General features: G+C 32.2%; 2 protein-coding genes and 1 non-coding gene across 3 annotated transcripts; 2 read left to right on the forward strand and 1 right to left on the reverse strand.

Annotated features, from left to right (window-relative positions):
* Positions 1-4,694: 4,694 nt before the first annotated feature.
* On the reverse strand, positions 4,695-8,163 carry LOC103491649 (protein CNGC15b-like). Its single transcript, XM_008451698.3, has 5 exons — positions 7,616-8,163; positions 7,231-7,428; positions 6,537-6,838; positions 6,319-6,430; positions 4,695-5,649 (listed from the first exon to the last, which is right to left on the reverse strand). Exons 1-5 carry the CDS (start codon positions 8,102-8,104, stop codon positions 4,828-4,830), a joined length of 1,923 nt encoding a protein of 640 aa, XP_008449920.1. The 5' UTR covers positions 8,105-8,163; the 3' UTR covers positions 4,695-4,827.
* Positions 8,164-8,843: 680 nt separating this feature from the next.
* On the forward strand, positions 8,844-8,917 carry TRNAT-AGU (transfer RNA threonine (anticodon AGU)). Its single transcript has one exon. It is a non-coding gene; the product is annotated as a tRNA-Thr (tRNA).
* A 254-nt stretch (positions 8,918-9,171) lies between these two features.
* Positions 9,172-10,101, forward strand: LOC103491184 (60S ribosomal protein L12-1). The gene has a single exon (XM_008451026.3). The coding sequence runs from the start codon at positions 9,294-9,296 to the stop codon at positions 9,792-9,794; it is 501 nt and encodes a 166-aa protein (XP_008449248.1). The 5' UTR covers positions 9,172-9,293; the 3' UTR covers positions 9,795-10,101.
* The last annotated feature ends 1,765 nt before the right edge of the window (positions 10,102-11,866 follow it).

Raw genomic sequence — 11,866 nt, forward strand, 5'->3', positions numbered from 1 at the left:
AGAGAAAAAAAAAAAAAAAAAAGAAAACATGGTCATAACGAACAAACCTTAGGCAAAATAAATAAATAAAATGAAAAGTTGGGTGCTTTTGAAGAAGAATTAGAGGGACATCACTTTCTAATTCAAAAGCTTAATTTGTTTGAATATTTTATATCAAAGAGTTCATTACATTACATACATTTTTTCTTTTCTTTTCTTAAAGGCTTTCTTTTTTGACTTATTATTGTTTAATTGTTTTTTTTAATCCAAGTGTGTCATCAAAAGGTAACATGTATTTTCTACTCCATATGCCTAACCTTTTTTCTTCTTACTATATATCTTCTCTTTTTTTAATTTTGAATCTATCACCTGCTTACACCCAAAAGTTAGTATTTTTTTTTTTTGTTGTTGTTGTTGTAATTTATTAAAGTTAATTAATCCCATCGTAATAATGTTTTTCACGATTTATTAATATATATATCGATTAAATTATTTATATGGAAAACTCACACTTGACGAGAAAGAAATTTACTATGTGAAAAATTGTTATAGTAACACAAAACACAATTACTCTCTCTCAAACTTTTGACTACTCACACATTTTTCTCACCTCTCAAATAGAGAGAATACAAAAAGAAACTCGCCTTCATTTTTCAATTTTAACCGATATAGGACAAATTACCGTACTTTTAATATTTTGCTAAAAACTAAACACCGAAAAACATATCTTGAAATTAATAAAACAAACCATAGTCAAATAAATAACTGAAACCTTTGAGATATAATTTATTTTAGAAACTTGTCCACCATATTAAAAAGGAAAAAAGACATATTGTTTATTTTTGGAGGGCATGTTGGTCCGTACACCTAATTTAAATCATAATTTATGGTGTAGATTACATATGAATACATACATTTGATATTATTATTGTATGTTAAATAAAAGTATAGAACATGAGGGTAGTAGATAAAAGGAAAAGTATTAATTAATATTATAACGCCAAAGATAAAGAGATCATATGGGAATTGGGAGAATGAGTGGCCTAAAATTAAACCAAAACAAAAAGACCAAATTATTATGCACATAATTTAGGCATGAAGAAATTGGTCATGATAAGGAACCCAATTTAATACTAAATTTGTCCATACTTTCTCACATGCCACTTCATACATTTGACTAATTCATGGATTGATTTGAACAAGTATATATATAAATTTCATTGTTTTGATAGATAGAAGTTTTTTAAGTAGAAATATCAAAAGCAAAAGGGAAAATATAGCAAATATGATATCTTTTTCAAAGGAGATATGCAAAATTACAAGTGTATTGTTTTAATAAGTGGTACCAAAAGCTTTGTGTATTTGTGTCCAATAGACAAGTTGTTTGGAGGAAGATTCGTTATGATTGAAGATGAAGTTAAAGACATGACTATGTACACAACAAAACAAAAAAACAAAATCTAAGTTGTGATCTCTTATAGATTCAAATTAAATAAATTAAAAGAGAAAATCCAAATGATCTCGTATAGATTCAAATTGATTTGACATAGATTTGGGAGAATTTCACGACAAGAAATGGTGTTGTTTTGTTAGAGAGGACTTATTGCGTAAAGAATTAATAATTTGTACATTTTATATAAGAAATAATAATCATATTTCAAACTAATTAAATGTAAACAGTTGGAATCTTAATACCTTTTAATTTCTTAGACTTCACAATTTTACTTCTTTTATCCATTAAATTGTCGGATCCACAATAAATTTAAAAACTTTTGGAACCAAAACAAAAGAATAATGGAACTCTTAGTTCCATCCACCTCCTCTTCCAGACTTTTTTTTTTTTTTTTTTTTGGAGTTTGAGAAGACCAAGACGAGGTATGAAAGTGCTTTCTTTTCCATATTTGATGGTGGTTTTTGTAGTAATTTGAGTTTATTCAAGTCCTTGTTTCTTAATCGTAATAGTTTGAAAGGGAGGGAAGATGAGAGGAAATTAGAAGATGGATGTGTGTCGTTGACTTAAGGTATGGATTTTGATGATGGGGTTTGTGCATATAATTATGGAGAAGGATGAAATTAAATAGCACACATTTTTCTTTTTTTTCTTTTGTATTCCAAAATTTCGGCCATGCATGCTTTGCTTTGCTTTGCTTTGTGGGTGTGGCCCCATTAACTCATTTTGTGTATATATGCTTTCATTCCCACACTCACTCTCACTTACATAACATTTTTGCTATGTCTACTTGGATACCACTCAAACATCACACATGAGAGAAACACGACACAAACTAAAGTATTCTCCAATTAATTAATTAAATATCCTACTTTTACCCCCCCCCCCCCCCAAAAAAAAAAAAAAAAAAAAAGAAATTGAACTCACTCGATTATTATCTTCTCTTCCCTTCAACAAAATCAAATCCATAGAAATTAACCAATATTCCAATTCTTATAATCTAAGATATATAGATAGGTTTAATCACTTTTCTTTTTTTCTTTTTAAAAATAAAAAGTAGATGAGCTTTTTGCTACTTTGTGTGAAGCACGTTTTGAATTAGCTAGGATTTTTGTTTATCACTTTTAAGGTATGAGGATGGAAATAATTTGAGTTGATTTTTAGGGTTGTTTTTGTTTGTTGGACCACCCCAAGGAGCCAAAGTTTTCTTTTATTTTAATATATAAAAAACAAAAAAAAAAAAAAAGCCTTTGAAAGTGAGATTAAAAGCAATTTTATTCTTTTTCCAAGGAGTAAAAAAGCCTAAAATATAGAGAAAAAGAAAAGTATCTTCTTTTTTTTTTTATATATATATATATATAAAAGAAAAAGAAAATTAATGGTTGGTCATAGAACATAATAAGTCAAACACATAGAAAACATATGGCCTTTGGAATTGGAATCTCAACTCTTCCATAAGTACCCCACATATATATATATGTATATATATCCTCATTTGTCAAATCAATTCCTTTTTCTTTTTTCCTTAAAAGTAATATTTAGGGAAATTACCAAATATATTACTTCATTTGACTTCTCTTATCTCATCAAATCATGATTAACTAATGTTATACATATTATATATATATATATATATATAACTTGGTTTATTTCATTTAAATTAATCATGTTTTAAGCAGAATTTAGGCTTAAAGGAATGTGGACAAAGAAGGAGACTATGTCTTTACTTTACGTATTGGTTGTTTGATGATTTCAATTGATATTACTTATAAATAAGAAATAAAGTACTAACGGTTTCTTTAGTAAATTTTTTAAAATATAAACTATGGAAATTTAAAAATGATTTTTTTTTAAAAAAAATACCTTTTCCACTTTCTTTGAATATTAAAATCATAAATTTTAATATTTATCTTTTAAATTTAATTTTAATTTAGTTCGTATTTTTAAAATATGATAATTTTATTTTTGAAATTTGAGTTTTATTTCAATTAATGATCTAGTTTTCGAGATATTTTTAAATTTGATATTAACTTGTATGTACATGGATGGTAATTAATGTAAAAGAATAATAATGATTAGGATTTTTTACTGCTTTGCATGATGATTAAAATAAAATTGAAGAGTTTAGTAGTGGTACAATAGGAGAAAGTTTTAGTTAGTAGGGTTATGACTTATGAGGGCATGTGATATTGGTTATAAAATGGGCTTCAGCCCAAATCATTTGGACTAAAGCTACAATCCAAGTAGAGTGAGTACTCAATAGTGGACGACTTTCATCCACTTCTTCTTTTTTTGTAAATTCAATTTTCAAATTTTGAATGCACAACACAATAGGATATATAAATGTTGCTTCCAAAATCAACACTATCCAGATCAATTTTCAAAAACAGCTTAACAAAGATATCATAAATTTATCATTACTTACTTTAGCTCAATATTCACTTAATTATCGTATTAAAGATATCAATCGATCAAAGCTTTAAGGGTTCAATTACTTTGGAGGCACATCTCTAACATGATAGAGGCAGCTTTGGTGAAGGACTTAATAAAACTACGAAAAAAGTGATATAATTTAGTTGTGTAACGTTACTTTAGTTAACAACTAGCTAAATGAGCAAAAAGATAAATAATAGTTTCGTGAAACCACCTACGTCTAGAGAGTTTTTTAGTTGAGATAAGTAGATTTCATTAAGATTCAAATGAGCATAACACTTTAACAATCTAGAAGACGCTCCTCTTAGATCTAATACTCTTTTTAGTTATAAAAAGAAACTAAAAAGAATAGGCTTTCCTGAATTGTATTTGAATCAAGTGAAGATGACTACGCTTCCTCTATAGAAAAGTCTTATTTGAATCTTTTATACCAATACATCTTGAGTTGTCTATGAAGATATCAAACAATTTTTCATATAATATCTAAAAAGGTAACAACTTCGCAAAGATTCTCCACGAATTGTAGTTTGGAAAACGTCTTTGAAGAATACAAAAACTTCTCTTTTTAGAAAGAGGAGAAAGATAATTGATAGATTTGAAACTTTTATCTTTCTTAAAAAATATATATTTAGAAAAGATCTTTTATCTTTCTTTAAATAGACAAAATTAAAGATTTTTATTTTTATTTTAAATACTATTTAAAAGTTTCTAATTAACTATAACAAATAATATTTCAAAATCCAACGTTATCAATCATATTTATTATTATTATTTTTGGTCAAACTAAAATAGTTTTCATTAAAATCTACGTGTTAGATACAAACTATTATAATTGGATTATAATAACCATAGATCATGGGATTCCATAGTGTGTTATGAGGTTGGATTAGTTTGTCGACCATTTTTCTGAGAAGAACAATTTTACATCGATATCTTCCCATACATTTCATTTGTAAAAGAAAGCCTCATCTATGTTCAACAGAGAAATCAAGTTGAAGTGGCTTCACCAACGACCTATGATGAACAACATTCATCTTCCTCGCAACATTAATCTCATCTTCTTCCTCCTTCTTCATCCGCCGCTTATACCTAAACCACGCCGCCTGAATGAAACACGCCGCCCAAGTTCGCCATTGATGCGAATAAAACCTAAACGTACTCCTAATCTGTTTACTATGCAGCTTCCGAAATTGCGCCGCCACAAACTTCAAATCCTCCGCCACAAGCGCGAACCCTTCCACTTCCGTCACCGCCTTCACCGTCCTGGTTGACGACGGGAACACCGCTGCGGCCCTAGGATCATCAACCAGAGCCCAAGGTAGCAACTCCTCACCGCAGAAATCACTCGGCCCGAGGCGGCTTGAGTTGAAGAACCCAGTCCGGCCGCCGTTGGTGGTGTGGGAATCCAAATACCCACGGATTATGAACAACATTTCGTTAACCGGGTCACCTTCTCGAATTAAATAGGTGTTGGAAGTGATTAAATAGGGGTTTAATCGCTCGCAAATAGCGTCTAACATTGTTTCTTCCATTTCGTCTAGCAGAGGAACTTGACGGAGGAGATCTAAACAGAGATGGCGTTTGATGTGTCGTCGGAGATCGAGAGGAAGGGACTTTAGAATTTGTTGTTCGTCGACGCCGTGGGTTGCTATCCATCGAAATTGTTCATAATTTCTTACACATTGTTTCAATTGATTTGGTAATTGTCTGTGTTGCATCCATTGCTCCGTGTCTCTTCTTCTTCTTCTCCATTCTTCTAGTCTTAATGTTGTTGATTGGAGATATGTCTGATCATACACACATAATTCCAAAATCAAATATTTCAACTTTTTTATTACGCACCAAAGCATAAAATTTCATTAGCCTGATGTAGTTTGTCATTGTTTTTACAGGGATGACTTCCAATAATTAACAAACTAGATCAAATTCAAAGTCTTACAAGTGTTACACATAATTTATGGAGGTAATTGATGAATTATAAAATTTTAGTGGTGTAATTATAACAAATTTTATTGTTCATATGAAAGGAAAACGATCTTTTGTGCAATATTTATGAGAGAAAAGCATTTTTTTTGTACCTACCTTTGTTTTAATTTATTTTATAAGTTTCAACCTTCACATCTTTAACCAATTACTCATCTCTAGCCTTAAGATCTATTAACTAATTCAAAGTAATGTTGAATTAAAAAATGAAAGTTAATTTTAATAACAAGAAAAAAATGAAATTAAATATTCAAATTTTAAATTCACCAAGAAATATGAGTACTTATGGAAATTAAAAATGTGGATCTCATAAATAAAATTACCATATATAAATGAAACTTAAACAACTGAATTAAAACCAAATCTCACATTTTTAAAACATAGTAATTCAAATAGAAACTAAATTTAAAACCTAAAAAGAAAAAAGTGGGTTTTGGTAAAGGAAACAAGTGGTAGGGAGGTACGGTAATTACTTGCATATTTCCAATGAGAAGAGCAAAAAGCACCAACCCAAGAATGGCAATGACAATAGCGAAATTGATTTCTCCCACGTTGCTACTTGTTAGCAAATTTTGTCCTAGAGAGCTGCAAAAACAAAACACATATATCGGATTCAAATTACTATTAGCAGACATTCAACACGAATCGCAATTCATCAAAGTTTGGGAACTAAACTCTTAAAAGAAAGTACCTTAAATTCCTCAATCCCCACCAAAAACAGTACAAGTACCTAGTGATGAAGGGGGAAGAAGTTGAAGCAAAAGAATCTGAAAAAATCCCAAAGTTGAAGAAACTGGTAGCACTTGGATTACATAAATTTGAGATATTGGTTGCTTTAATTTGAAACCACCAAGCAGGATGATCTCTTTGCTGTGCAGCTTTACAATAAAAATGCTCATATTCACAACCCAAGTAATGCCCCAAATTGCACACTTTTTTCCAGCATTCCATTTGTCTTCCTATGGATAAAAGGTACCAACACGACCCCAAGACCTATAAACAAATATACTTCAATTAACGTTAGATAAACCGTTCCAAAACTATTCTTGACATAGACATGCATCCTCTTGAATGTTAGACCGAAAAATCGAGGAGCTGGTGATTTGGATGCTTGCTTGCATATGTTCATCGACTTTCCGTTCTAAGATTTAATGACTAGTGGTTTCTCTGCTCTTTAAAGAAGTAGTTATTTTTCTATAATTGAAAAAAAAAAATTACCTTTTTAGTTTCGGAAATAGTTTATATTTAATGATTTAAATGTGTAACATTTTGAAACTTAAGAATCATATAAAAACGGGACTTAAATCAGAGAAACCAACCAAATATTTTAAATTAATTAAAATCAGATGTATATATATATACACGAGAGTTTGAAAGGTAATTACATGGCTTGCTAGCATAAAGAGCATTAGGTTATAAACAGCTCCAACCCAAGCTGTTTTCATCAGAACTCCAGTGGCCTTAATGATTTGATCAGATAAAGGGAAGATGAGATACAACCTCAACATGTACTGAAACAGAATGCCCAACCGAACTATGCAACTCCATCCCCTCATTTTGGGTATTGCAATCCATATGAATGCCTGATCAACATCGTATAGACACCGTTAATATTTATCATTCGTGATATACCTTAACTTTTCATACACGTCTCAAAATAGAGTTTTGAAACGTTTGTGTAAGGTTAGGGATGATGATATATATACTATCTACAACTTCTGAAAGTATAACAATATTTTTGTAATGAATGCACAACAAAAGAGAATTGACCTGTGGAAGAGGTAATGCAGCAGCAAAATGAAGCCAAAACTCGCAACCAAGATAGTTTGCTGCGATCTTAGAAGGGTGAATCACGAGGTCTCCTCTCCCAAAGATTCTGGAGGAGGGAGCTACATAAGCTGTCCTAAACCTAATGAGTATGTGTGCTACGTAGAACACATCCGCCATGGATCGGACCACTGTCAACGCCACACCCAATTCTGCACTCATTTGGATGCACCCGTCCTCCGCGTTCACCACCGGTAGGAAAAAGAAGATGGGGTCAACAAATAGTGAGACTAGAGAAGCCACTAGAAAAACCCTATTCCATTTGTTTAATATGGGCAAAGTTGGATCTAGTATCATTCCCTTCACCTCATGATCATAATCTTCATCAGAATTACAAGACAATATCCCCAACCCTTTCCTTCTCCGTCTGTTCCTCCTCCTCTCAGCTTCGCCATTGATCAGAATAACCTTATTGTGGTCATTGGTCTCCATGGACGTGTATGCATGAGAAGAATAAGTTTGTATATATTTATATAAAATAATTTTAGATATTGGTGGCGAGTTTATTAAACAAATGAGAGACTTGGCCTTGTTAGGGGCCAACCATTATAGGGAACTTAAAAGCTTTCATGAGCTGAAGAAGTTGAACCACAAAAACTGATCGTACTATAATGTTTGTGAGTATCATGTGAACCATCTTCCTATTAATCTTTTTTTACCATTCTAAAAGCCTAATTTCACTCACCTTTTTATTTTTTGTTTTTAAAATCTTACCTTGTGAAATCAAATAAATGGGGCAGCAGATATCACATGCATGTGTTTGACTTCATGTGTCTCAAAAAGAAAATGGGCAGTTGGTGTTTGAGATCTTGGAGCTACCAAGTGAAAGAACAAAAAAAAAAAAAAAAAAAAAAAAAAAAAAAAAAAAAAAAAAAAAAAAAGGAATTGTTCCAAACCAATTAGACATTGTTTGGTCGTGCCCTGTTTAAAAATAATTTTCATAATAAATATATACTAGTTTTTGTTAGTCAGAAATAGCGAAAATCATGAAGTTGAACATGACATAGAAAAGCTGATTTGTTCTGTTTAATTTAAAGGAAATATTTTCCAAAGGTATAGGTTAGAGATTGAAGATGTAATTGAAATAGGGATCAACAACGTTAACACGATAATTTAACCCTTTGGATTTTAAAGTTGGTAAAAAGATAAGTAGTAAACGTACAAACAAAGTGCTCTCGTAGCTCAGTTGGTTAGAGCACCCGTTTAGTAAGCGGGAGGTCTTGAGTTCGACTCTCAACGAGAGCAATTAAGATCTGTTTTAATTTTCTATATCGAATTTTTTTTTTTTTTTTTTTTTAAATTTGTTTTCTAATTTTTAGAAATGTTTTCGAATTCCAGAAAACTGTTTAAGAGTGCGAAGTTAATTTAATTAAAATCGACTAAAAATTGTGGAAAGAAAAGAAAAGGAATAATTAGAATGGGCCGGGCCAAAAAGCCCAAAAGGGAAATAAAAAAAATGTGGAAGAAAAAGGAGAAATGAGTAATTTCGTAGGCCCTTGAGAAGGAGTAAAACCCTAGCTTTTATACGTTCCTTCAAAACCTTACCTTTCCCTTCGATTTCCGCCTCCGTCCTTCGCCTCTGAACTCAGAACTTCTATCCAAGTAATCGCGTTATTCAATTATGCCGCCCAAGCTCGATCCTTCCCAGGTCGTCGAGGTTTTCGTCCGAGTCACCGGAGGTGAGGTCGGAGCTGCCAGTTCTCTCGCTCCCAAAATCGGTCCTCTAGGTCTCTCCCCTAAGAAGATCGGAGAAGACATTGCCAAGGAGACTGCCAAGGAATGGAAGGGTCTCAGAGTTACCGTCAAGCTTACTGTGCAGAACCGTCAAGCCAAGGTCTCCGTGGTTCCCTCTGCTGCTGCTTTGGTCATCAAGGCTCTCAAAGAGCCCGAACGCGACCGCAAGAAGACCAAGAACATCAAGCACAATGGTAATATCTCGCTTGACGATGTTATTGAGATTGCTAGGGTTATGCGCCCCAGGTCTATGGCTAAGGATCTCAGTGGATCCGTTAAGGAGATTCTCGGTACTTGCGTTTCTGTTGGGTGTACGGTCGATGGTAAGGACCCGAAGGATTTGCAGCAGGAAATTACTGATGGGGATGTTGAAATTCCTCAGGATTGAGAGTGATTTTTTTTTTTTTGTTTTTCGCATTTTGAACTCTTACTTTGTAGTTTCAGTTTTGGAGTTTTAAAGATGTTTCTTTTTATTGTCTTGAAATGACTATATCTCCGGATATAAGGATTTATTTAATGTGGAAAAGCTTGCTTCATTTCGGAGATGGAAGCATTGTGGTTCCGTTTTGAACTCAAGTTTTAGATTTTTTGTTTCGATTCATATCGTTGCATTTCAGGTTGTATTATTGAGAATAGCCCTTTTATGATTATTCCTTACTTACATTACACTGAATGCAGGGCATACTTTTTCTTTCTGGAGGTGTTTTCATTATCCTTTTTGTGCATTGATCTTATATTATTAGTTGTCTCGTTATGACTCAGCATTCTGTGGATTGTTTGTAATTCATCTGAACATATTATTTCTGCATTGGAAACAGTGGAGTCCGGATGAATTGGGGTTCTATGATCTGTTTCCTGGGCTCCCTTATGTTGTGATCAATTAAGCATTCTTTGGATTGTTTGTATCCTTGCTTCTAAGGCACCTATTTATCATTTGTTTAGATATTCATTAAGTTCTGTTGGACTGTGCTGAGAAGGTTTCATGCTTGTATAGGTTGTCGGAAATGGACTTGAAGTATTGAAGTAGAAGGTCTCTTTGGTTTTTTTTTTTTTTTTTTACCTTGGTTGAATTTATGAGAACGATCTCTAGACTGTCTTTACATGTCTACTTGTTGAATTCATCAAAATGTAGCCCATTCTATGGGCTTGCGTGGCCTTTATTTTCTGTTGCCAGTGAATTTGTGTATTTACTCATCGGAGAAACATATTTCTGCATGTTACAAGAAAAAGTTTCATATTTGGAATACTTTTCGGTGCTATTCAAGGAGTGATGAAAAGATACCACTTTTTGCTCCCAACTTGTTAGACTTACAACTAAAGTTTCTTGCCATGATGTAACTGTTAAGTGATGGTTTAATATTGATGTTGATTTGGTTGACATATTTGGTTCTATTTTGTCCTGGAATTTTTTAGTCTACGGGTATTCTTTTGGGTATTTTACCTTTAGTCTTGAACGTTTTACCATTTTAAAGGGACAGGTTTTATATTCTGCTAATTTTCCGCATCATTGTATTGGACAATCGATCATTAGTTTAGGTAGGCTGAGCAGAAATATCTTCTTTAGAAATTATGGAATGCATTCTTCTCAACGGATTGGAATGATGGAATCATGTAATCAATTGACTCTTGAAAACATCAATGGTTATCTCAAATTTATTGTGTGCATCGTTAGTTTAGTTGATATATTTGTTTGCTGCCATTAATTATTGTAGTTTTTCACCATTCTTTGTTCAAATATCAATAGAATACTGGAAATCTGTAATTGCATTGCTGCCTCTTTGAAGATTTTAAGTCAAATCTGTGGTTATTTTTGCTTGAGAAACGGTTCTTTCTAGTTTTAATTAGTCTATTAAACTAGGTAATCATTCTAGTATTTTCTTTCTTGATCTTTCCTCTTCATATTAAGATCAGTGAGGTTCTTTCTAGTTTTCATTAGTCAATTAAACTAGATAATCATTCTAGCATTTTCTTTCTTTATCGTTTCCATTCATATTAAGATCAGAGTAGTTGTATAGTTTGTATTGACCTGCCTGGAGTAGTTTATGTTCCTTCTGTTATAATTTGCTAAATGAGATGATTGGACCATTTCCCGATTGTGTCATTATTGTGCAAGAGTCAATGCTAATCTTTCTGTTACAGTTTTATTGGATGTAATTTCGTTACCTTTTAGTAATTATCTATGGCTGTTGTTTCTCTACCAATTTTGGTCTTTCTGTTTCTGGTGATTCCCTTATATTGTTCCACGTGCATGCATAAACCATCATAACTGCTTTCCTTATTTTGCTGTTCTTCCATCTTTCTTCTCTTCCTCTCCCTATATTAAACTCCCTCCATCTTCATCACAAACTCAACACAAACTTTAATTTTCATTGATTGTTAGAAAAAGTTGTCATTTGCTTTGATCACCACAGAGAATTTTCCAATCTCTCTCTTCTTTCTTGAACAGGAGGAAGAGGGAAG

The sequence above is a fragment of the Cucumis melo genome, chromosome 8, assembly GCF_025177605.1.
Source record: "Cucumis melo cultivar AY chromosome 8, USDA_Cmelo_AY_1.0, whole genome shotgun sequence".
NCBI lineage: Eukaryota > Viridiplantae > Streptophyta > Magnoliopsida > Cucurbitales > Cucurbitaceae > Cucumis > Cucumis melo.

Excerpts from the sequence above, each read along its gene's own strand:
- LOC103491649 (XM_008451698.3), bottom strand. The coding sequence starts at position 8,104 with ATGGAGACCAATGACCACAATAAGGTTATTCTGATCAATGGCGAAGCT. Across the intron at positions 6,839-7,230 it reads TCTTTATGCTAGCAAGCCAT|GTCTTGGGGTCGTGTTGGTA; the intron begins GTAATTACCTTT and ends ATTTGTTTATAG. Across the intron at positions 5,650-6,318 it reads TTCTCATTGGAAATATGCAA|ACATATCTCCAATCAACAAC; the intron begins GTAATTACCGTA and ends GTGTATGATCAG.
- LOC103491184 (XM_008451026.3), top strand. The coding sequence starts at position 9,294 with ATGCCGCCCAAGCTCGATCCTTCCCAGGTCGTCGAGGTTTTCGTCCGA.